Genomic DNA, 25,274 nt, shown 5'->3' on the forward strand with positions numbered 1-25,274 from the left:
TGTGCTAATTACAGAATGGGGTCAATCTCTTCCTTCTGTTCATGTGATTTTTTTGAAGTCCTCAAGGGCAGTTTCTATATACAGAAACCACTAATCAGAGGTTCCTTTATTTTTCAAATTAATATTCAAATTATCAAACTTAAAAGATGTCCCCGGGGCTTCCCTGGTGGCACAGTGCTTAAGAAGCTGCCTGACAATGCAGGGGACACAGGTTCCAGCCCTGGTCCGGGAAGATCCCACACGCTGTGGAGCAGCTGAGCCCGTGTGCCACAACTACTGAAGCCCGCGCACCTAGAGCCCGCGCTCCACAACAAGAGAAGCCACCGCAGTGAGAAGCTCACGCACCGCAAGGAAGAGTAGCCCCTGCTCGCCACAACTAGAGAAAGCCCGCGCACAGCAACAAAGACCCAACACAGCCAAAAATAAATAAATAAATTTATTTTTAAAAAAATTATCAAACTTAAAAATTCAAAAACATTAATTGACTCACTCATCCTATAGTTTAGATTTTTTTTTTTTTTTTTTTTTTGCGGTACGTGGGCCTCTCACTGTTGTGGCCTCTCCCACTGCAGAGCACAGGCTCCAGTCGCGCAGGCTCAGCAGCCATGGCTCACGGGCCCAGCCACTCCGCGGCATGTGGGATCTTCCCGGACCGGGGCACGAACCCGTGTCCCCTGCATCGGCAGGCGGACTCTCAACCACTGCGCCAACAGGGAAGCCCTAGTTTAGGTTATTTTTGATGCTGGGAATTAAAACCTTTCCCAGGACCCTGGCAGGGTGGTTATTGCCTTAGGCAGTGTCATGCTTTTAAGTTCAGCTTATAAAAGTTTTTATTCCTGGGACTTCCCTGGTGGTCCAGGGTAAAGAATCCGCCTTACAATGCAGGGGAGGTGCATTTCAACTAGAGAGCCTGCATGTTGCAAACTACAGAGCCCACGTGCTCTGAAACCTGCGCGCCACAACTACGGAGCCCACGTGCCCTGGAGCCCATGTACTACAACTAGAGAAGAGAAAACCTGCAAGCCACAACTAGAGAAAAGCCCATGTGCCTCAACGAAGAGCCTGCGTGCCGCAACTAAGACCTGACGCAGACAAAAATAAATAAAATAAATAAGTAATAAATAAACCTAAGAAAAAAGTGTATATTCCTTTTTTAAGTCCAGTTGGTATTGCCAGATAAAATACAGGATGCCCAATTAAATTTGAATGATCTAAAATTCAAATTGATCTAGTGTTCTGTACTTTTATTTGCTAAATCTGGCAATTCTACATCCAACAAACTTAAATAATTACCCGTAAAGGTTATGGACCCATTTACAAACATGTTAAACTTCTTTTATACACCTATTTCCTTGTAAAGTTCTTCAGTTTTCTGAACTAACAAAAAAGCCACCCTTTTTAATACTAAATAATTCTAAGTCTAAAAAAATTAAACTTATAAAACACTGTTAACTCAAAATTCTTATAAATGTTCCAGAACTGTACAGAAACTTACTAAGGTTTCAACTTAAAGTTACAAATCTAAAAAGATTCCTTCAAGGGCTTCCCTGGTGGCGCAGTGGTTGAGCGTCCGCCTGCCGATGCAGGGGACACGGGTTCGTGCCCTGGTCCGGGAAGATCCTACATGCCGCGGAACGGCTGGGCCTGTGAGCCATGGCCGCTGAGCCTGCGCGTCCGGAGCCTGTGCTCCGCAACGGGAGAGGCCACAGCAGTGAGAGGCCTGCGTACGGCAAAAAAAAAAAAAAAAAAAAAAAAAAATATATATATATATATATATATAAAATAAAATAAAATAAAAAGATTCCCTCAATTGCACATTTTATGTTGGGATTTCAAGATTGCCAATTTAATAGGTCAAAATCTCTCATATGTTACAAGATCATAAAAACCACATATGTACAAATTCCTTCTTGAAAGACACAAAAAATGTGTACCACAATGACTTCTAAATCTTCCTCTGGTCAGAAGATGCCCACTCGCCAGGGAGGACAGTCACCACCAGCTTTTCACCAGTGATTCAACCAGGCTTAAGGCCTGGGCTGTGGCCAAGAGGGAGATTCACATCTCCATGAGCTCAGGAAGCCATTACTTCCTTTCATGTACTACTTGGGATTATCTCCTGAGAATGCCTGGGTATACTTGGCCACAGACTTCAGCCAGGATGCTGACTGGATGTATGTTGGAGATACTTGTACACCTTTCCCGGTGGCTGTGACCACGTGCCCATCACTTCAGGAGGGGGTAGTCCAGAGATCCCAAAGCTTGGTTTCAAGTTATTCTCATTACCTCCCCTCTTTGCAGAAGAATTTTCCTTGCCAAAGTCTGCAAATCCTACTTGGGTTTATAACTTGATTGGATTTTATCCATATAAAACAAACTTATTTTGCTTTTCAGAACTTCCTATTTTCCTGCCCAAATCTCTAAAAGCTATTTTACTTGGACTGAAATCCTACAATTCTTGCAAAACCTTCCTTTCTTGGGGCCACACAACTCTCTCTCATAAACATTAAATAATACGGGTTGAATCATGGATCTCTCCAGGGGTTTAAGTGCAAGGGTATTAGACCCATCCCAGCAGACAAGCAACTGCTTTTCCTGGCAACACACTGCGAGTACTTGGTATGTTAAACCGTACACAACAAAACTTGCCTTAAAAATTATGTAATTCAAACCAGACTTGGACTTCCCTGGTGGCACAGTGGTTTAGAATCTGCCTGCCAGGGGCTTCCCTGGTGGAGCAGTGCTTAAGAATCTGCCTGCCAATGCAGGGGACATGGGTTCAAGCCCTGGTCTGGGAAGATCCCACATGCCACGGAGCAACGAAGCCCATGTGCCCCAACTACTGAGCCTGTGCTCTAGAGCCTGCGAGCCACAACTACTGAGCCCACGTGCCACAGCTACTGAAGCCTGCGCACCTAGAGCCTGTGCTCTGCAACAAGAGAAGCCACCACAATGAGAAGCCCATGTAACGCAATGAAGAATAGCCCCCCCACCCCCGCTCACAGCAACGAGGACCAATGCAGCCATAAATAAACAAACAAATTAATTAATTAAATTAAATTTAAAAAGAAACAAACCAGACTCTATCTTAATTATGCCCATCAGGGTCATTGGTGAGCTGGAATCTGGGTGTGTCCAGGGATAGCTAGCTGCCAAATCCCAGTGATGGCAGAAAATCTGGCAGAATTTCCCACTGACCCTGCCCCACCCCTTCCCCCTGAAGAAGGCTCCACACCCCAGGTGCCCTCTGGGGTGGACCATTTCCGAGTTCATCAATTTCCATGAGAAGGTACATGGTATGTGATCACAGTAGAGATGTCCAGATGTCACAGCTGGCTTCCAGCTGGGTTAAGAGTGACTTTGCAGAGACTGGTGTCTAGATTCAACTGACCAGTTTCCTTACCCGAGTGACAAAAACAAGGGATCCCAAAAACTAGCTCATTTCCTTCATTTTCCTGCGGAATGAAACCCATGATTTTCAGTTCCTCAGAGAAGTGAAAACAGCAACAAGGAATCCAGTAATTCCTGTTATCTGCAGACTTAACAAGTCAGCCAAACAAGTCAGGCGAGCCTGAGGCGGTGGCCAGGAGCCTGCTCTCAAGACACTGCTGTCCTCTCTTCAAGCCCTGAAGCCAGGGGAGCCCGGGATGTCTCTGCTGCTGGCCACCCTGCTGCTTCTCTCCACCCACAGCGCCCTGGCCCTGAGGATCTGCTCCTTTAATGTGAGGTCCTTTGGGAAATCCAAGAAGGCAAACTGTAATGCCATGGATGTCATTGTGAAGGTGAGCCCCCTATCCTGTCAGAAGGATCGCTGGACACCCTTCACACTCTCTCTACAGCTTTCAGACTTTAAGAGACTCAGGAGGAATTTAACTGAAGTTAGTCCCTAGGGTGAAGGTAGCGCGCGTGCGTGCGTGTGTGTGTGTGTGTGTGTGTGTGTGTGTGTGTGTGTACGCAAGCTTCTTCCTCGTTCTCTCCCCCTCCAGCCATCAACCTTATTCCAACTTCCAATTCTAATCTTTCTCCCCACTTAGATAAGACTTTCCTTGGGTAATCTGACCAATGTCTTGGGACTGTGTTCACATTCCTCTGGAGGCAGTTGACTCGCTTTATTTAGTGGTTAATTTATTTTTGATGCTGGAGTTAAAACCTTTCCCAGGACTCTGGGTTTTATTACCTTAGAAAATCCCAGAGGCACCACATTGTGGTGGGAGCGCCAGGAGCCCTGGGTTCAGCTTCCACCTGGCAGCCAGGTGCGCCCGCTCCAGAAGGCTTTTCTCCTCCCTGAGCGCCCCCCCCCCCACCCCGTGCCTTTCAGCAAGAAAGGGTTATTGTGAAATGTAAATGCAGCACAGGGTTATTGTGAAAATGTAATGAGTCCATGATAAGAGCTAACATTTATAAAGCCTTCGCTAAGCCCACTATATGCCAGGCACTGTAGACACTTTACATAAGACAACTCATTTAACTTATGTTAAATAAGCTATGATCACACCTGTCATGTCTTCATAAATATCGGCCATCACTTCTTCACCCACAATTCCTTCCTCATAAAGCAATTTTCTTTCTTAGTAACAGCTTAATTTTTTAAAATTATAGGTATAATTTTTCAATTATAAACTTATAATTTACAAATTAATTTTATTAAATTAAAAATAGTCATTATGGACTATTTTGAAAATACAGAAACATATAAAGAAGTATCTTATCACTTGAAGACAACAGTTGTTGGTACTTGGGTAACTTTGTTATGGGCATTTTTCTATTTTGCAGCATGGAGACACCCTATATCATCAGTTTTGTATTCTGCTTTTATATGAGAAGTATTTCACATGTTATTCATATTCTTTTAAAACACAACTTTTAATGCCTTATGCTGTGTTTGCAACATGTTTCATTTAATGCTTTCCTATTTGGGGATGCTTAGGCTGTTTCCAATTTTTCTGTTGCAATGCATCTTCCTCTTTGATCTGTGTAAGTAATAATAATAACAATACTTTGTTGTTTGCCTCCTATATGCCTGGCACTGCTCTAAGTATCCATCTGTCCTCCAGCAATCTTGTGAGGGAATGACTATTATGCCAATTTATAGATGAGGAAACTGAGGTGTAGAGAAGTAGTAGATACCTTTTTACAATGGAAAACATTCCTCAAAGTGGGAAAACTAGACCAAAGGATTAATGCATTTTTTAAGGCTTTTGATACATATTCTAAAATGTCTTCCAGAAAGATCTGACAGTGATAAGTGACTAAATCAGCAAGCTGGCTGGATGACCAGCACCCAGCTCTCCTTGGTGAACCCTGCAAGGCTGATGCCATGAAATGCAAGCCTATACATATATTTTTAACATCTTTATTGGAGTATAATTGCTTTACAATAGTGTGTTAGTTTCTGCTGTATAACAAAGTGAATCAGCTATACATGTACATATATCCCCATATCTCCTCCCTCTTGCGTCTGCCTCCCACCCTCCCTATCCTACCCCTCTAGGTGTTCACAAAGCACTGAGCTGATCTCCCTGTGCTATGCGGCTGTTTCCCACTAGCTATCTATTTTACATTTCGTAGTGTATATATGTCCATGCCACTCTCTCACTTTGTCCCAGCTTCCCCATATCCTCAAGTCCATTCTCTACGTCTGCGTCTTTATTCCTGTCCTGCCCCTAGGTTCTTCATAACCATTTTTTTTTTAGATTCCATATATGTTAGCACACGGTATTTGTTTTTCTCTTTCTGACTTACTTCACTCTGTATGACAGGCTCTAGGTCCACCCACCTCACTACAAACAACTCAATTTCATTTCTTTTTATGGCTGAGTAATATTCCATTGTATATATGTGCCACATCTTCTTTATCCATGCATCTGTCAATGGACACTTAGGTTGCTTCCATGTCCTGGCTATTGTAAATAGTGCTGCAGTGAACATTGTGCTATACGACTCTTTTTTTTTGGCGGTACGCGGGCCTCTCACTGTTGTGGCCCCTCCCGCTGTGGAGCACAGGCTCCGGACGCGCAGGCCCAGCGGCCATGGCTCACGGGCCCAGCCGCTCCGCGGCATGTGGGATCTTCCCGGACCGGGGCACGAACCCGTGTCCCCTGCATCAGCAGGCGGACTCTCAACCACCGCGCCACCAGGGAAGCCCCCCAGCACTTCTTAATGGCTGCACAGGCCAGTGCTGGTGGCTCTCTCTTCTATGCCCTTCTTGGAGAGGAAACTGGAACATATATGTGCTCTGGAAACAGGACCAGTGGCATACTCCCCCCGCTCCATGTCTTTGGAGAGGACGAAATTAACGCTGGGGATACCCTGTCCTTCAGCAACAAATTCCAGCCCACCAGGACCCCATACACACAAAGGTCCCTGTCGTCTCTAATGGGCTTCGACTTGGTCTGCACCCTGGTTTCCAGGTTATTGCTCGTCCTGAAGGAGCCTCTCCTGCACTTTTACTAAGTTCTTCCTCACCTCTCAGGGCCTGTTCAAATGCCTCCTCCTCATTGGAGACTTTCCTGATCCTCTGGGCAGATGCAATTAATTATTCCTCAACATTCTCACAGCTCCGACTTTTATTTAGCACAACTTTCATTTGCCTCTCATTGTAGCTAGTTCTTTGCATTTGTCACTCTCACTGATAATGAGTCTTTGAGGGCGGAACTGTATTTTAATAGTTTAGCATGCTGGGCTTTGCGGTCATGTTAACCTGAGTTCAAGTCCTATTCTACCACCTATACCAGCTGTGTGACTTTAAACTAGTTACTCAATCACTCTGAGCTTTGTTACCTCCTATGCTTAATGAGCTAAAAATCTGATAGGGTTGATGAGGCTCAGAGTAGGCTCACAGTAAATGTTATCTCTTACAGTTATTAACATTATAATTATACCTCTTTATTTCTGCAGTATCCAGCCTGGTATTCTTCACCTACTAAGGGTTTAATAAATATTTACTATTATTATTATTGTAATTATTCAAGCAAAGCCAAGAGGTAGGACGTGCAGGGGTCATGACCCTGGGCTCTGGACTTGGGTTGCCTAGGTTCACATTCTGCCTCAGCCACTTTCTAGCTGGGTGACTTTGGATACTATCTCAGCTTTCCCAGAAAGAACCTCGGGCTCTTTGTCTTTAAAATGGACATGATAATAGTACTTACCTCAGGGAGTCCATCATTTATTTCAGAGAAGTTAGTTAATTTAACAAAGCACCCAGTTTGATACTTAAAACATAGTGCCTAACAATAAAAAAACAAACAACCCAATCGAAAAATGGGCAGAAGACCTAAGTAGACATTTCTCCAAAAAAGACGTACAGATGGCCAATAGGCACATGAAAAGATGCTCAACATCGCCAATTATTAGAGAAATGCAAATCAAAACTACAATAAGGTATGACCTCACACCAGTCAGAATGACCGTCATTAAAAAGTTTACAAATAACAAATGCTAGAGAGGGTGTAGAGAAAAGGGAACCCTCCTACACTGTTGTGGGAATGTAAATTGGTGCAGCCACTGTAGAAAACAGTACGGTAGTTCCTCAGAAAAGTAAAAATAGAATTACCATATGATCCAGCAATCCTACTCCTGGGCATATATCCAGACAAAACTATCATTCAAAAAGATACACGCACCCCTATGTTCATAGCCGCACTATTCACAATAGCCAGGACATGGAAACACCCTAAACATCCATCAACAGATGAATGGATAAAGAAGATGTGGTACTGAGTACATATACACAATGGAATACTACTCAGCCATAAAAAAGAATGAAATAATGCCATTTGCTGTAACATGGGTGTAACTAGAGATTATCATATGAAGTGAAGTAAGTCAGAAAGAGAAAGACAAATACCATGTGATATCACTTATATGTGGAGTCTAAAATATGACACAAATGAACCTACCTATGAAGCAGAAACAGACTTACATACATAAAAAACAGACTTGTGGTTGCCAAGGGGGAGAGGGGAGGGGAGAAATGAGTGGGAGTTTGAGGTTAGTAGATGCAGACTATTACATATAGAATGGATGAACAACAAGGTCCTACTGTAGAGCACAGGGAACTATAGTCAATGTCCTGGGACAAAGCATAATGGAAAAGAATATTAAAAAGAAAGTCTAAAAAAAAGAACGTATATATATATGTATAATTGAGTCACTTTGCTGTACAGCAGAAATTAACACAACATTGTAAATCAACTATACTTCAATTAAAAAAAATAGTAACATAGTATGTTATGTTATAGTAAGTGCCCAATAGAAGATTTCATTATTTGTAGTAAATGGCCTCACAACCCCGGGAATTCTCTCTCTGCAGGTCATCAAACGCTGTGACATCATACTCCTGATGGAAATCAAGGACAGCAACAACATAATCTGTCCCACACTGCTGGAGAGACTGAACGGGTAAAGACAGGGCCGCTGGACACTGTCGGCTCAAAGCCAGGTGCAAGGGCATCTGAAAGTCCCTGGGAACTGAAACTAGCGTGAGATCCGGCACTGGCCCAGACCACCAGGTCACGTGGCCAACACCGCCCAGGCTTTCAACTTTATTAACCGTGGTCCTGAGAACGTTCAACCAGCTAGTTTTTTTTTGTTGTTTGTTTTTGCAGTACGCGGGCCTCTCACTGCTGTGGCCTCTCCCGTTGCGGAGCACAGGCTCCGGACGCGCAGGCTCAGCGGCCATGGCTCACGGGCCCAGCCACCCCGCAGCATGTGGGATCCTCCCGGACCGGGGCACGAACCCGCGTCCCCCGCATCGGCAGGCGGACGCCCAACCACTGTGCCACCAGGGGAGCCCCAACCAGCTAGTTTTAACGTGATAAAGCAAAAGAGGGAAACGGGTGAGGAGTCAGGACCGAGAGAAATGAAAGAAACAGACTAGAGGCTGAGCTGAGAAGTACTGTTACAAAGAAAAGATTGAGCGCAAATATGTAATCATGATATACCCACAGGCTGGAATATTATGTAGCGATCAAAAGTCATGGTTACCACAGAATAGGTTAGAGCTAAATATTCTAGCATGGAAAGATGGCTACCATATATGGGAAAAAGCAAGCTCAGAATTGTAGGTAGAAGAGCCCATTTTAGTAGTGACACTACATCACATATGAATGAGGGTGTGCTTGAGTTTGCGTCAGCATAAAAGAAAGACAGGAAGGATGTGCTCAAGCTGTTATTAGTGGTTACTTCTGGGGTGGTGGTGGGTATGACTGGAGGACCATTGTGGAAGGGGTGTGAGAAGAAAATGGGGAACATTTGCTTTTTATTTTATATACTTCTGTATGATTTGAATATTTGACAAAAATTCTGAATTGACTCTAAATTAAAATTTTATAAATGAATGTCCTCGAATAGCTTTCAATGACATTGGGTTATATTTATGATTTATTTCTCAAAGAATAATCACCCCAGAGTGAGTTAAAAATGCATATTCAAGGGCCCCCGTCTATTACTTCTGAGACACACTAATTTCTTAAAACTTCTAATATAATGTTTCTTTTGTAGATATAAGATTAAACAATAGAGTATACAATAGGTACCAAGTTCAATTCTGTAAAAAAGCAAAACGACATAAAAAACATATAAAAGATTCAAAGGCAATGAACCAAAATGTGGACAGTGGTACAAATTTACAAGGAATTTAATGTGATTTCTGCTTCTATGTATTTTCCGAATTTTCTACAATGAGCATGTTACACTCCCCCTTCCCTTTTCTTATGATATAATTTAAACATAGTTAAAAGCACAGCGGAGATAACAAACAGCTATGTACCCCCCCCCATTCAGACTGAAAAAACAGTGATATCTGGCCATTATTATACTATTTTTATAATTAGGAAAACTCACATTGTGTTTTAGAAATGAATGGTCAATCCAGCCTCATTAGGCTGGGGAGGAAGAGCCTTGGATTCTCTCCTTCACACACAGGGCTCTTTGGGCTGACCGCACCCACCCACTCTGGGCCTCAGTTTCTCATCTGAAACCTCAGACTTGGAGAAGTGTGTCTCCTTTTTAGCCTCCCAGGTCTTCTGTTTCTGAGTCTGCTCTTGACAATGACAGAGGGAGTGTAGCCCAGGTGTTAGGCACCTACGCTCAGCTCAGACCACCTGGGTTTGGATTCTGGCTTTGCCACAAAGGGCAAGTTACTGAACCTCACTGTATATCTCATTTTCCCCATCTGTAAATGGAGATAATAATAGAACCCACCATCTTCCTGGGATGTGGCGATAATTAAATTTAATCATGCATGTAAGTGGTTGAGCTGTGCCTGGTATGGAGCAGTGGAGACTAAACATTGGGATGTTCATTACTCGTCAAAGTAAGGGAATTGTGATGGCAGGTGATGGTCCAGAGGGCCGTAAGAAACAGCTACCGTTAACACCCTAACCAGGGTATCACAGTTGCCAGGCATCCTGTTAATCAATTTACATGTGCTATTTCATTTCCTCCCCACAACAACCTGTAGAGTAGGTAGTTACTGCTTCCCTTATAGCTGAGGGGCTGAGGCACAGAGAGCAGGGACCTGCCCAAGGTCACCCAGCCAGTAAATGGCCAAACCTACTTTTGAACCTGGGTCATGTCTGTCTCCAAAGCCAATGCTCTATTCTGAGCCCCCTCAGCCGTCCTTGGAGTGGCCCTGGCCAGTTTTCAGAATTATGAGGGACAGAGGGGACAGGGGCTCCAGGCACCTGCCCACAGTTGGTCTGGATTAAGTCCTCCCACCTCCAGTGGTCTCGGTTCTCCCCAACCTCCCTAGACTGTGCCATGGACTCCAGGCAGAGCCAGGCCTGTTTGTGTCCTAATTCCCTGTTAGCCAGGAGGGGCCCTTCTCCTTTCACAGCTGAGTCATTGCGAGTAGTTTGCCAACCCAGGACTTGGCAAGGTTAGATTCAGGACAGGGCCAGCCTTCCCAAACTGGAAGCCCAGCAGAATCCACTGTCTGCACTCCTGGGGCTCCCATGACCAGATCTGCCTTAGAATATTCATTCCCAGGAATTTCTGTAGGGTCTAAGTTGACCCCTAAACATTCTCCTTTTTTCCAACGGAACCTGAGAGTACGCCACAGCTTAGACATGCCCCAGATCTTCTCGTGGGAAGATGAAGTAGAACCGCGTCAGGCTCTGCCCAGGGTGGAGTTATCAGCAAATTTGGCAAACACATCTGAGAGTCAAGTTTCCCTGATAAGGGTGAGGGGTAGGATCAATGGGACTTCATGACAATATCCTCAGCCCCCAAGACAGAAACAATAGCTGATTTGGAATTATAGTTCCAGGACTTGTGAGAAAATGCCTGGGGGGTTTTCAGAGCAGAAGAGAATGGCCAAAAAAATGTTACTGGGAATCCTGCATGTGATAAATGCTTAGGAGTGGTGCATGGACAGGGTGACCTAGTGAGGTATACTCCACCAGGAAGTATGAGGTGCAGCCCAGCCATGGGCCAGAACAGTGTTTCATGGTCTCAGTGGTGTCCCACAGGTACAGGCCAAAGCAGGTGGATTTGGGGGTAAGTAGGATCTGAGTTCAAATCTCAGCTTTGTACTTGCAAATTATAAAAATGGAGTAACAATAGTACCCACCTTATAAGGACAAGAAATAATGGCTGTAAAGATCCTGGTAGATGTTACAGTCCCAGTCAATGGTGGTGGCCCTTCTTATGAGACTCAAAGCTTATGATGAACAGAAGCCCTCCTACATGATGTCACGGGAGATACAGAGGCAGACTGGAAGGAGGGGAACCTAGGCAGTAGAGAAATGTTTGTTCTTTAAGATGAAATGTAAACTCTTTTTTGTCTTCCAGAAACTCAAGAAGAGGCAAAACATATAACTATGTGATTAGCTCTCGTCTTGGAAGAAACACATACAAAGAACAGTATGCCTTTCTCTACAAGTAAGTATAAATTATGCTTGCTGGAACATGGTTCACTTATCAATTATGACTGTGAATAGAATCAAAATCTTTCCTTTAAAACCAAATTTGGATCTCTAACCAGTTCTCAATATTGATCAAAATAATTGCTGTCAAAATCAGGGCTGATGCAAAGTATTAACTCTTCAAAACTAATCTACTGGTTGACTCAGTGACCTGGTCAGGAGAGCGAAGAGTTCTTTTTTCTTCATGGCTAAGTCCTGGCTGGTGATGGAAACCTGAGTTGCCCAGCATGGCTGCTCTGGGACTTCATATTCTCATCTTCTTCCTACTAATAATTTGTTTTGAATCTGACCTTTAAGTTGTGAGTTCCCTAGATAACTAGTATTGCTCAGATCTTCAGCTCCCAAAGGGCTCTGGTCCTTGAGAAGACTCGACTGAGCCTTGCTCTCAGGCAAAAGATCCCTTCCAGCGCTCAAGCCTGCAGGGGAGGCCAACAGAGCTGTGAGAACCTACGTCTCTGCTTCTTGAAAGAAGGAAGAAGACAACTAACTCATCTGGGAGGACTTTCTTTTTTTTTTCTTCTAGGGAAAAGCTAGTGTCTGTGAAAGCAAGCTACCTCTACCATGACTACCAGGCTGGCGATGCAGATGTATTTTCCAGGGAACCCTTTGTGGTCTGGTTCCAGTCACCCCACACCGGTGAGACCCACAGGCCCCTCTCACCCCTGATATCCCCAGCGATCCCATAAACGGGCAGCAGCCCTGAGTGTGGGCTGTGATCCCAGGGTTTATGCAGTACCTTTAGTGAGGCATCAGGCTTGAGATGACCGTTAAGAACTTCTAACCCTTGAATGTACAGGATGCAGTATAGTTTGATGACACTAGGCTGGGTTCTCAGAATGCCACGACTCAAGACTTCCTCAGCTAAGAAGCCACTTTCTTAAATCAATGATAACCTTACTCTCTTTGGAGCATTTAGGCTGATGGAAATTATTTACAAAAATCCCTTAGTCCCAATCAAGTACAGCTATTCCTTCATTTGAAAAATTCAAGCAATGGCCAGCAAAGATGATCTCCCAACCTAGAATCACACTGTCCCTCCAGTACCCACTGAGCAATCTCCCGCACAGACTGGGGATGGAGAGGAAATCCAAAAGATTGCACCCTGATCTCTGACAACAATAGTACTTGTATTAGTCATTAACAATTATTGATCCCTGATTAGCGTCAGGTTCCTGTAATCTTTGCAACACCCTGCAAGGTAGCAACTAGGATTATCTCCACTTTACATTGGAAGAGACTGAGGTTCAAATAGATGGGGTCACTTATTCAAGGTCACCCAGCAGTTATTGAAGTGGACGAGCCAGGGTTGCAACTCAAACTGGCATCTCGGGAGCCCACACTTTTTACCACCATGCAACCCTCAATGGACAGTCAAGAATTAATTTGGTTTATAGACTGGAACTATATAGAATCAAATATTTTTCAACACCCACTACATGTCAGGCTCTGTTCTGGGCACTGGACAAGACAGACGAAAGGTCCCTGCCCTTGTGAAATTATGTTGCAGCGGGGGAGACAGATAATGACCAAATAAATATATGCAGAGCTGTACATATGAACACCTATATCTATACCACACAAATATTAACATCTTGAACTATGAAGTTCACTATTTTGGCAGAGGGTTAATTAGCTCAGGGGCAGAGTATTTCAGGAAAACAAACATGGGAGAATAGTAGGAAATTCTCAGTAGGAAAACAAAAAGCAAAAAAAATGAGGAGATGGGGGCTATTGAGGGCAAGAAATGCCTTTCAGAGAACATGTTCAATAATTGTCTTTGTCATGTACACAACTCACATTTAGCTCACCTGGCAGTGTTAGGAGAGGCCCTCCCCACCAAATCATTATTTCTTCTCTGAGAGAGTCCTCAGCCTTTGTGAACTGCTGAACAAACCTGTTTGTCTGGAGCTTCCACCCTTCCCTACCCCTCCCTCCCACACACCCACCCCGGCTGGAATGGCACTACAGCTGTGTCATGTTTGGAGTCTTCTATCTTGCCCAGGGAAATGTCTTTATGTCCTGCCTGTTTGGGATTAAAGATGAAGGAGTTGGCCATTCATCTATCTTTTCTTTCCTCCATTTATTCTCTCATTCATTCATTTATGTATTCAATCAACAAACATTTCTGAGCACCTCCAATGTGCCGGGCACGGTGCTAGGTGCTGGAGCCAAGAGGGTGAACAAGACAGATAAGCCTGCTCTCACAGAGCTTAGGTTCCAGTGGGCCAAACTAAGGAGCTAAGCAGGTAATTTCAGAGCATGAAGGCAGTAAGCAGGGTTCAATGAATAGCGGGGTGAGGGGCCACCTTAGACAGGGCAATCAGGGATGGCCCCTTGGAGGTGACAGTGGCTGTGACCCGAAGAAGCCAGTCACAGAGAGGTGGTGGAAAGGCGTTCTGGAGGGAGGAGGGCACAGTGAGCACACAAGCTCAGAGGTGGGAAAGGAGCTGGGGTGTTTAGGGGACCAAAAAGAGGTTGGGGAGTGGAGAGGAGGAGTGTGGGGGAGAGTGAGAGACAGGCTGCTGGACCAGGGTGTGGTCCTGGAGACAGGCTGCCGGTCTGAGTCCCGGCTCCCTGCTGTGGGACTTGAGCAGTGATCACTCAACAGCCCCCTGCTCCTGAGCAGGAGTGAGGACGCAGGCACAGAACAAGGGAAAGCCCAAGGAGGAGGTATTCAGAACGACACAGATGGGCAAGACGCCCACCCCTCTCTCAGGCTCCCTCAGTCTCTCCTGGTGGGGGAGGTTTTCAGACACTCCACAAAGGACCACTTTGTGTTTTAAATAAACTTTTCCAGGCTTTTTTTTTTTTTTTTCTGATTACAAAAGGAGTATAAACTGACAAGCCTCAATTTTTTAAATTAGAAAAAACATTTTTTTCTTAGTACAAAGCCAGACAGCCTTCATATTTTAAAAAAATAGAAAATACAGGGTTTTTTAAAATGAGAAAATAAAAACACCCACAATGCCAGTGAGGAACACTGTCTACCAGCTTTCTCTTAGCCACGCAGGGCGAGTTGGAGAAAAGAGGCTTTCGTGTGCTGAGAATAGCGGTCTTATGACCCTAAGATCATTCAAATCTCAACCACTGGACCCTCTGGAAATGGGGGGCCCCAGATGACACAGTCTGTGCCTTTTGGGGGCACAGCCTGTTTCCCTCAAGCAGTGTTCGTGGAATCTCGCCAGAGGAAACGTGTGACCTCTGCCTCTTTCCTCTTCCTCAGCTGTCAAGGACTTCGTGATTGTTCCCCTGCACACCACCCCTGAGACATCCGTTAAAGAGATTGACGAGCTGGCTGATGTCTATATAGATGTGAAACGTCGCTGGAAGGCGGAGGTGATGACCCTCTGTGTCTGCTGAATGCCCATCTAGCAGGGGCAGAATCTGGTCCCTGAGAGGCATGAGTGGCTCTGAGGGAGGGCAAGGACGCAGGGCCTGTGCAGACCACCACCACTTTAGAGTCTCATTTTAGGCCTTTCCTCAGCCCTAAATATCTCTCTGCTGAATCTGCCTGGGTACCATCCATGGGGGCCTTGGGAATTCATACACTGCTCCACTAATAATGGCTGCCAACATTCACTGAGCGAATGAGTACCTGGTGCCAGGCACTGTGCTAAGGCTGGACATGGACAAGTTTATTTAATCCTCCCAATAGCCTGAGGAGATAACTATTTTGATCATTCCCACTTCACGAGTGAGACCAGTAAGACAAAGAGAGGTCAGGAGTCTTTCAGCTACAAGTGACAGAATCTCAAAATGGCTCATGAAAAGGAAGAGCAATTTATTGGTTCAGGCATAGATGGACACAGGGCTCAGACAAGGTAATCAGAACTTGTCTTGTCTCTCTCACCATCTCTTGACCTTCCTTTCCCCTGGGTGGGCTCCATTCTCAGGCTGGCTCCACGCTTGGGATGGTAAGATAGCTGCCAGCAGCTTCCAGAGCAACTGACAAATGTTCTGCCCCACAATGCAACAAATACCCTGGGATTGAGTCTCATTGGCTATGATTGTGTCACGTGTCCGTCCGTGAACCAATCACTGTGATCAGGTGGTTGAGATGCTCTGATTGGTTAAGTCTGTTTCAGCTTTACCCCAACCTCATGGACTAAGGTGGAGGAGGGAGATGGTTTCCCAAAGAAATTAGGGGTGCTATTCTCACAGAAGGGGAATACATCCACCATCCCTCTTGGTTTCAATTATTTCCTCACGTGGACAACAGGGATGCCACCTCCTGTGTCTGCGAGGCCTATGAAAGTTCTTGGCAAATATGGAAGTGCTTCAGAGGGCTCTTCCTCATTTCTCTTTTCTCCTTTTGAGATATGACTCCAGTGACCCACTTCCTCCTCCTCAGTTTTGCTGCTCTAAGTGCAAAATCAGTCAAATAAAGTGTGGACACAGAGCTGGGGCATGGCGCACACAAGGGGTATATTTCGTTACTTATTTGTAAAAAGCAGGGCAAGAGAAAGACTCATTTGTTCCTAAAATTATAAATTCCACTCATTCATTCAGCAAGAATTTATTGAGCATCTGTTAAGTGCCAGGCAGTGGGGAGCCATCCGTGGCACAAAAATGAACAAGAGGGGAAACTCTTGTGCTCTGAGGGAGGGGCCTTCAGTGAGGCTCATCAGGGTTCAATAGCCTAGAGCGGGTCACTTTACCCCTCTATCCTTTTTCCACAGGGCTGTCAAAGGTTCCTTCTACCTCCTGGTGTTTATTCTAAGATTTAAATTAAACTTTAGAAAATGCTTAACGCTGAGCCTGGTATACAGTGAATGCTCAATAAATCATGCCTATATTAATAGAAGCTGGTTGACGCTCTGGTTAAGGATGACATCCTGTCCTCAACTGCACCCACCGACCTCAGGGAAAACCATGATACCCAAGGTCAAAATAGAATGTTTTTGACGAAAACTCTAAAGTTAGTAACAGCGCCAAACAATAGCACAAACAAGGAAATCTGTGTTTCCTCTTGAGGAATATTAAAATTCTGTTTCAAGAGCCCTGCAAGGAAAAACACTTCCAAGATAGAATGCTCTGATAGTGGCCTCGGGGCAGAGGCGGACAGCTCATTCTATCACCACCCCCCTCCACCCCCCACTTAAGCCTCTTCTCACTTCCCCAACAGGCAAAATTTCCACAGGAGTAAGTTCCTAGTTTCAAAAGAGGAGAGAAAGAGCAGTGCCAGAGCTGTCAAATGTACCACCCGAGTTCATTTTCCCTGCTTGCAAACAAAAGGCATCAAGTCATTCATATGTTTATACCTTACAGTAGTTTAAGCCAGAGACAAAAGAAGTGAGGGAATAACTGAGCTGGATTCTTCCATCCCCACCTAAATCTGCACCCCAAATTCGAGAGATTTGGTGACTAAGAACAGGAGGGAGCAGCTACAGCAAACAACCTTCTTCCCACCGAGGACACACTCCCTTGTCATACTCGCCTGTCAAATACTCATCAGAACTGTGACTCAATTTTAAAACTGTGGCCTCTTCTTTTAAAAAGCAAAATGAAATTAAGACCCTTTATTATTTTGCTAGGGCTGTCGTAACAAAGTACCAAAGACTGGGTGGCTTAAACAACAGAAATTTATATCCTCACAGTTCTGGAAGGCTGGATGTCCAAGACCAAAGCGGCAACAGGGTTTGGTTCTTCTGAGGCCTCTCTCCTTGGTCTTCCCTCTGTGTCTATGTCCTAATCTCTTTTTATGAGGACACGACTCACATCAGATTAGGGTCCACCCATATAACCTCATTTCACCTGAATTAGCTCTTTAAAGGTCATCTACAAATACAGTCACATTCTTAGGTACTGGGGGTTAGAACATATGAATTTTATGCATCTGGGGGGACACAATTCAGCTGATAATAGAACTCGTCGTTTATTGGGTGTGCGAGGTGGAGTCATTGCTACCAGTTCTGCCTGAAAGCATTCGACAACAATGCCTACAGGTGACAGTTTCGCATCTTGTCTTTCAGAATTTCATTTTCATGGGTGACTTCAATGCCGGCTGCAGCTACGTCCCCAAGAAGGCCTGGAAGAACATCCGCCTGAGGACCGACCCCAAGTTCATTTGGCTGATCAGGGACCAAGAGGATACCACGATCAAGAAGAGCACAAACTGTGCCTATGACAGGTAGGAGGCATCTGCCAGACCATCAGTGCTCGGTGGCCACAGTGCTTGGTGGCCCCCTCTGGGCAGATGAAGCTCTTGGCTTGGAGAGCTGAACCTAAATAGACTTAAGCTTCTCCACTGGGTACTTTGTGCAGTATGCAACCTGCGTGGCCATATATGGTGGCCTTGGTCACTGTAGCTTAGCAGGCTTTGCTGTCAGACAGGCCTGGGTTCAAATCCTGGCTCTACCACTTAATATGTCTGGGACCAAGAGACTTAAGCTCTCTGTGTCTTTGTTCCCTTACCCGTAAAATGGAGACTGTAGTAGTGCCTCACTCATACATGAAGACTAAACAAAGTAACATATATAAACCTTCACATGCAATGTCTGGAATATGGTAAATGCTCAATATATTCATTGGCTGTCAATTATTCCATCACAAAGACATACCACAGTTTACTCACTCAGTCCTCTGTCACTGGGCATTAGGTTATTACCAAGGGTTTGCTATTAAAAGCATAGCTGAAATGAACATCCTATATATGCTTTTTTTTTTTTTTTTGCCGGCACGCGGGCCTCTCACTGTTGTGGCTTCTCCCGTGGCGGAGCACAGGCTCCGGACGCACAGGCTCAGCGGCCATGGCTCACGGGCCCAGCCGCTCTGCGGCATGTGGGATCTTCCCGGACCGGGGCACGAACCCGTGTCCCCTGCATCGGCAGGCGGACTCTCAACCACTGCGCCACCAGGGAAGCCCCTATATATGCATTTTGTGTTTATTTATGATTTCCTCAGGGTAAAAGTCTAAAAATGAGACTAGTTAGTGCAAGGAAATTTACACTTCTAATGCTTTTGCTATACACTTTTTTTTTTTTTGGCTGTGCCTCATAGCCTGTGGGACTTTAGTTCCCTGACCAGGGACTGAACCCGGGCCATGGCAGTGAAAGCGCCGACTCCTAACCACTGGACTGCCAAGGAATTCCTACACATTTCTGAATGCAAATATATACATTTAAGTAATATCATTCTCTGGTATTTGTAAAGCCTCCCTGGAGATTTTCAGTCAGCTTTCAACTTTGCTCCTTAAGTCAGGAGGGAGGTGAGGGGGGGACCTGAAGCGTGTGAATGTTCATGACTGGCACATCCACAGTGGACACCACAGGCAGGAAAGTCCCTAGGAGCCCTGTTCCCAGGAGTGGTTGCTGTTCCCCAAGCTCAGTCTGCACGAGATGGCCATCTGCAAGCAGACAGTTTCCATTTCTCTAGTTTTGAGTTCTGATTTTCCTTCCCATCCCGTGACCTCCTCTGCTCCTGTTAGAGCTTTCAGGGCTGGTGCGCCCTCTGCAGACATCATCACTTCTGCTCCCCAAGGTGGAAACAGCCCTGGCCCTGGGGGAAGTAGAACCAAGGTGAGAAGTTACAGGAGACTGAGCTTCCTGGGTACCTGCCCCCTCCATCCCATTGTGAGGGGCTGCAGCAAAGCTGGTTGGAGAGGGCCACTCACCCACTTGCCCACTTGCACATGCCAGCTGTGTGGCCTTGGGCAGGTCAAGTCCCTTCTGTGGTCCCATTCTTTTTCCCTGGCAGAGGAGAGGGAGGTGATCGAAAGTAATGGAGCAGAAGAACAGTGAATCCCAGGGAAAGACGGATTAGATGGGGTGGCTGAAAAGGTTAAAAAAGGTGTTTACTAAAGGACCCCCAGTATTACGCACTTGTATGCCAAAGGGTGGCAGGATTACAATGTGTTTTTTTAAACATTAATTTCTTGTTTTGCTGCTCTGAATTTTCTGTGTTTTCCGTAACAGTACATATCTTTTATGGTTTGTAAAAAGGCATATGAGGGGAGAAGATGAAATGGCCTTAATTCCAGTCTTTGTTCTGTGCGCAAATATTTATTGAACACTTTCCATGTGCTGAGTGCTAGTGGACAGGCCGAGATGCCCAGAGCTGGCTGGGCACTGGAGCAGCCTCAGGGAGCTTAGTGTGATCTGCAGACTCACCGGCACACAGAACTAGCAGAAGTCTGAAATGGGGGAGCCTTAACTATGCTGTTCTTGACTCTCTGGGTCTGAAAGGATGGCTTCAGGAAATCTCCACCCAAGGGACTTCCCTGGCGGTCCAGTGGTTAAGACCTCTCCTTCCGATGCAGGGGGTTTGATCCCTGATTGGGGAGCTAAGATCCCACATGCCTCGTGGCCAAAAAGCCAAAAAAACATCAAACAGGAGCAATATTGTAACAAATTCAATAGACTTTAAAGATGGTCCACATCAAAAGAAAAAAATCTTTAAAAAACAAAAGAACTCTCCACCCAAATGCGAAGAGTTTACTTATGGAGATTAGTTAAAAATTAACCAGGTGGTGCTGGTCGCAAACAAAGGAAACCAGGTCAGCTGGTCCGAATCGGGGAAAGCTCATTGGACAGTCATGGGCTGGCAGTTTAACCCAGCTTGTCATTCTTCAGCCAGTCAGCTGGGGCCATGCAGACCCCAACTGCATCACCACACTTGGGATACATTAGATTCCATTTAACCACCACGTCCCCATTTTCTGTTATCACCGCAAAGCAACTGTACTATGGTTTTTCTCTATATTTGTCTTTAAATCTATTCATTTATTACTGAAATAAATATATTTTAAAAGGAAATTTCATAAAGCTAAGGTAAGAAAACAGCACCACTTGCCATAAATAAAATATAATTGTAAAAGTAAGCCCAGTGAAAACCGAACAATGTTACATTATACCTTAATTCTCTCGTCTGCAGAATGCTCTCTCTTGGTCAAAATAGGAGCTTAGGGAGGCATTAAAGATAAACCAGAGGGCTTCCCTGGTGGCGCAGTGGTTGAGAGTCCGCCTGCCGATGCAGGGGACACGGGTTTGTGCCCCAGTCCGGGAAGATCCCACATGCCGCAGAGTGGCTGGGCCCATGAGCCATAGCCACTGAGCCTGCGCATCCGGAGCCTATGCTCCGCAACGGGAGAGGCCACAACAGTGAGAGGCCCACGTACCGCAAAAAAAAAAAAAAAAAAAGATAAACCAGAACCTTTCTCCATAATTGAATCAGGAAAAGTGAAAATAATTGCAAAGGGAACATCTTTTCAGGACGCAAGCCATCGCAATGTGCTGTGATGTCCATGTCTCTTCTACCGCCAGGGCTCCCTGCTCACACAAGGCACACTGCCCTGGTGCTCACAGATCACCGCAGAGCTGACCCTGTTTCCCAACCATAGGCACTGTCCTAAGGGTCTCTGTCATGGAGGGGGAAATTTCTGACTCAACCCCTCTTGAGTTCTTATGGCTGGACTATAATAAAATTGACACAAGACCAATTAATAGGAGAAAAAGAAACAAACCTTAATTTGTGCACATGGAGGTCTCATAGAAATAGGACCTAAGAAGTGGTCAAATCGCAGCAATATCTTTTTTGATCTACCTCCTAGAGTAATGAAAATAAAAACAAAAATAAACAAATGGACCTAATTAAACTTAAAAGCTTCTGCACAGCAAAGGAAACCATAAACAAAACAAAAAGACAACCCACAGAATGGAGAGAAAATATTTGCAAATGGAACAACTGACAAGGGATTAATCTCTAAAATATACAAACAGCTCATGCAGCTCTATGTCAAAAAAACAATCAAAAAATGGGCAGGAGATCTAAATAGACATTTCTCCAAAGAAGACATACAGATGGCCAAAAGGCACAGGAAAAGATGCTCAACATCACTAATTATCAGAGAAATGCAAATCAAAACTACAATGAGGTATCACCTCACACCAGTCAGAATGGCCATCATCAAAAAGACTACAAATAACAAATGCTGGAGAGGGTATGGAGAAAAGTGAACCCTCCTACACTGTTGGTGGGAATGTAAATTGGTACAACCACTACGGAGAACAGTAAGGATGTTCCCTAAAAAACTAAAACTAGAACTATCATATGATATAGCAATCCCACTCCTGGGCATATATCCAAAGAAAACCATAATCCAAAAGGATACATGCACCCGTGTTCACTGCAGCACTATTTACAACAGCCAAGACATGGAAGCAACCTAAACGTCCATTGTCAGAGGAATGCATGAAGAAGATGTGGTACATATATACAATGGAATATTACTCAGCCATAAAAAATAATGAAATAATGCCATTTGCAGCAACATGGGTGGACCTAGAGATTATCATACTAAGTGAAGTAAGCCAGACAGAGAAAGACAAATATCATATGATATCACTCCTATGTGGAATCTAATTAAAAAAAAAAAGATACAAATGAACTTATTTACAAAACAGAAACTGACTTACAGATATTGAGAACAAACTTATGGTTACCAAAGGGGGAATGTGGGATAAATCAGGAGCTTGGGATGAACACACACACACACACACACACACACACACACACACACACACACACTACTATATATAAGATAGATAACCAAGAAGGACCTACTGTACAGCACAGGGAACTCTACTCAGTATTCTGTGATAACCTATATGAGAAAAGAATCTTAAAAAGAATGAATATATATATATGTGTGTATAACTGAGTCACTTTGCTGTACACGTGAAACTAACACGACATTGTAAATCAACTATACTCCAATAAAATTAAAATAAAAAAAAAGAAGTGGTCAAAGCAGGCAGCTTTTATACTTTTTAGACCAAAAAAACAATACATTTGTGAGGAATTGAGAGGACAAAGAAACTCAGGTTTTGGGTTCTCAATGAGTGAAGAATCTAAAGAGAATTTGGGCTTGGAGTAGTGAATTAAAGAAGTAACAAGGTTTTTTCACACAGTCTTTGTGGCCTGAATTCCCTTTCTCTGGGGATAAGGGTGCTGGTCCTTCCTTCTACCTCCAGATGCAGGGAGTGCATCTTTCATTCACAGGGGAGACTTACTTCCTGCTTTCAGGGAGACTGACAGGAGGGTCAGTGTCCTTACTGCATTAGCCGTTTAGTTTAAGTAACTTTAATTCAAAATAATCAATATGCCATTGTGGCATATTTTGGGGTGGCCCGCCCTGAGCTTCAACACAAGCTAAAACCAGGGCTGGACTTTTGAACTCCATGTGAAGTGCCAAGCGGTTCAGTCATTCTAGATGTCAAGCAGGAAGCCTGGTTTGATCTCAGAAATCAACAGGGTGGATTAACGTGACTATCTTCCCTCTTCTTCTCCAGGATCGTGCTTAGAGGACAAGAGATTGTCACCTCTGTTGTTCCTCAATCAAACAGCATCTTTGACTTCCAGAAAGCTTACGGGTTGACTGAAGAGAAGGTACAGCTGTCGTCTTGTTTTTCTGTGCCACCGTCCTGGGAGGATGGGTTGGTGTCACCCAGTGGTGGTTCAGGTCACCAATGGAGATCTGACATTGAGCCACTGGACCTTGAGTCTCAAAGTCTATGATTCCGTGACTTGAGGACCTGCCTCAATTTCTGACTGAACTGGTGCAGGGACAATGCTCCCAGTGCACGTCCTGTTGGGTGACTTGGGGCATTTCATCCTGGGCCTCCCTCAGCTTGAATTCGTTCATCACTAAAATGAAAGTGTCTCCTAATTCCCAAATTTATGTCTCCTTTCTCTTTACAGGCCCTGGATGTCAGCGACCACTTTCCAGTTGAATTTAAACTTCAGTCTTCAAGGGCCTTCACCAACAGCAAAGAATCTGTCTCTCCAAAGAAGAAAAAAAAGACCAGTCGCGCCTAGATACAAGGGTGCCATTTTATTCACCATTTCTTGCTTCTACATAAAGCAGCTCCAATAGGTATGAACTGTTCCCGACACTCAGGAAACAAGACGGGCCCAACTGCGTTCATTTTTCAACTTGTATCTAATTCATCTTGAGCCAAACTGGGAAGAGTGTCTTCTGTTCTCCCTCTAGAGCTCGAGCTCATACCTCCCCTGAATTACTCAAAAGGAAACTAGGGTCTTTTGCAGTCCAAAACGATGGCCTTCATGTCGGGAGCTAGAGCCCCATCAGCTGTCACTGCTCTACCTGCCGAGAGAGGCCGCAGGAAGAGGAACATCAGCTTTCCGTCTTCTTGAGGGCGTCCTGTTCCATGCGAAACGACCAGAAATGCCAAGAACACCAAGGCCCCAACTGTAGCCCATGATTTGGGCAATGACCTGCTTCAGGATATGGCCCTCCTGTCTGAGGTCAGGCCACAATCATATCTTGCAGGGATGAAGGGTGAAGGCCATTCCCACTGGTCTCCCTGCCTCCAAATAGTCCTCCAACTCAGCCAGCCCAGAAACCACCAGTGTCATCCTTTGGAATTCCAGTCTGACCACAGCACCCCCTCTTTCCCACCCCCTGCTTTAAAAGCCCCTGAAGGAGCTCCCATCACCACCTGGAGAGAGCCCAGGGCATTTGGACACCCATGAAGCTCTCTATTACCTGGCCTATCATGTCAGCCTTACCTTCGTCCCACCTTGCACTTTTGTCCAGCAGGACTGCCCCTTCCCCGCATGCCCCAAGCTCTCCCTCCTTCTGGGCTCTGGCTCAGCCCAGCTCAGAGCCTGGGCAACTAACCCCGGCCACCCCAACATATGCCATACCCCTATTATAACATTCACCACACTGCATGTCACCAAGGCCACTATTTGGGCTCTTTGGGGGACCTGGTGGGACAAAGGTCCAGTTGGCTGGGAGGGACTGGAGGATTTTGTTATCTTTCTGCAACTAAAGACTTGCAGAGGAGTCCAGCAGCGAGGCACCATTTTACCTATATCCACGGTGACCATTTTTTTGGTTTGTTTTGCTTTGTTTTCCCTTATATTGTTTCTCTGTCCAAGTAGTACATGAACAGGGCTAAATCTGCAAGCAGTACCAAGGAATAAGCAAAGAGAAGGAACGCTGTGCCTTGGCCCCCCTGGTGTCCTGTCTCAGAAGCAGCCCCTCCTACCAGCTTACGCATTCCACCAGAGAGTCTGCATAAATAAGCACCGTGTGTAACTTTGAGAAATACAGAGTATAGCATTCTATACACGTGGTCCCTCTCTGCTGATTTTCCTAAATATATCCAGGACGATGCGACTTTCGATATAAGAAAACGAGACTGTAAGCCTGATTTTTTTTCTATAAATTTATTTATTTGTTTGTTTGTTGTTTGGCTGTGTTGGGTCTTCGTTGCTGTGCGCGGGCTTTCTCTAGTTGTGGCGAGCGGGGCTACTCTTCATTGCGGTATGCGGGCTTCTCATTGTGGGGGTTTCTCTTGTCGTGGACCATGGGCTCTAGGC

At 45.0% G+C, this 25,274-nt stretch overlaps 1 protein-coding gene across 1 annotated transcript; it reads left to right on the plus strand.

The window, feature by feature from the left end:
* Window positions 1-3,222: 3,222 nt before the first annotated feature.
* Window positions 3,223-25,019, plus strand: DNASE1L3 (deoxyribonuclease 1 like 3). The gene is made up of 8 exons (XM_032648567.1): window positions 3,223-3,782; window positions 8,312-8,400; window positions 11,794-11,883; window positions 12,451-12,563; window positions 15,151-15,263; window positions 17,900-18,057; window positions 23,216-23,312; window positions 23,625-25,019. Exons 1-8 carry the CDS (start codon window positions 3,648-3,650, stop codon window positions 23,739-23,741), a joined length of 912 nt encoding a protein of 303 aa, XP_032504458.1. The 5' UTR covers window positions 3,223-3,647; the 3' UTR covers window positions 23,742-25,019.
* The last annotated feature ends 255 nt before the right edge of the window (window positions 25,020-25,274 follow it).

This window comes from Phocoena sinus, chromosome 11 (genome assembly GCF_008692025.1).
Source record: "Phocoena sinus isolate mPhoSin1 chromosome 11, mPhoSin1.pri, whole genome shotgun sequence".
Taxonomy (NCBI): domain Eukaryota; kingdom Metazoa; phylum Chordata; class Mammalia; order Artiodactyla; family Phocoenidae; genus Phocoena; species Phocoena sinus.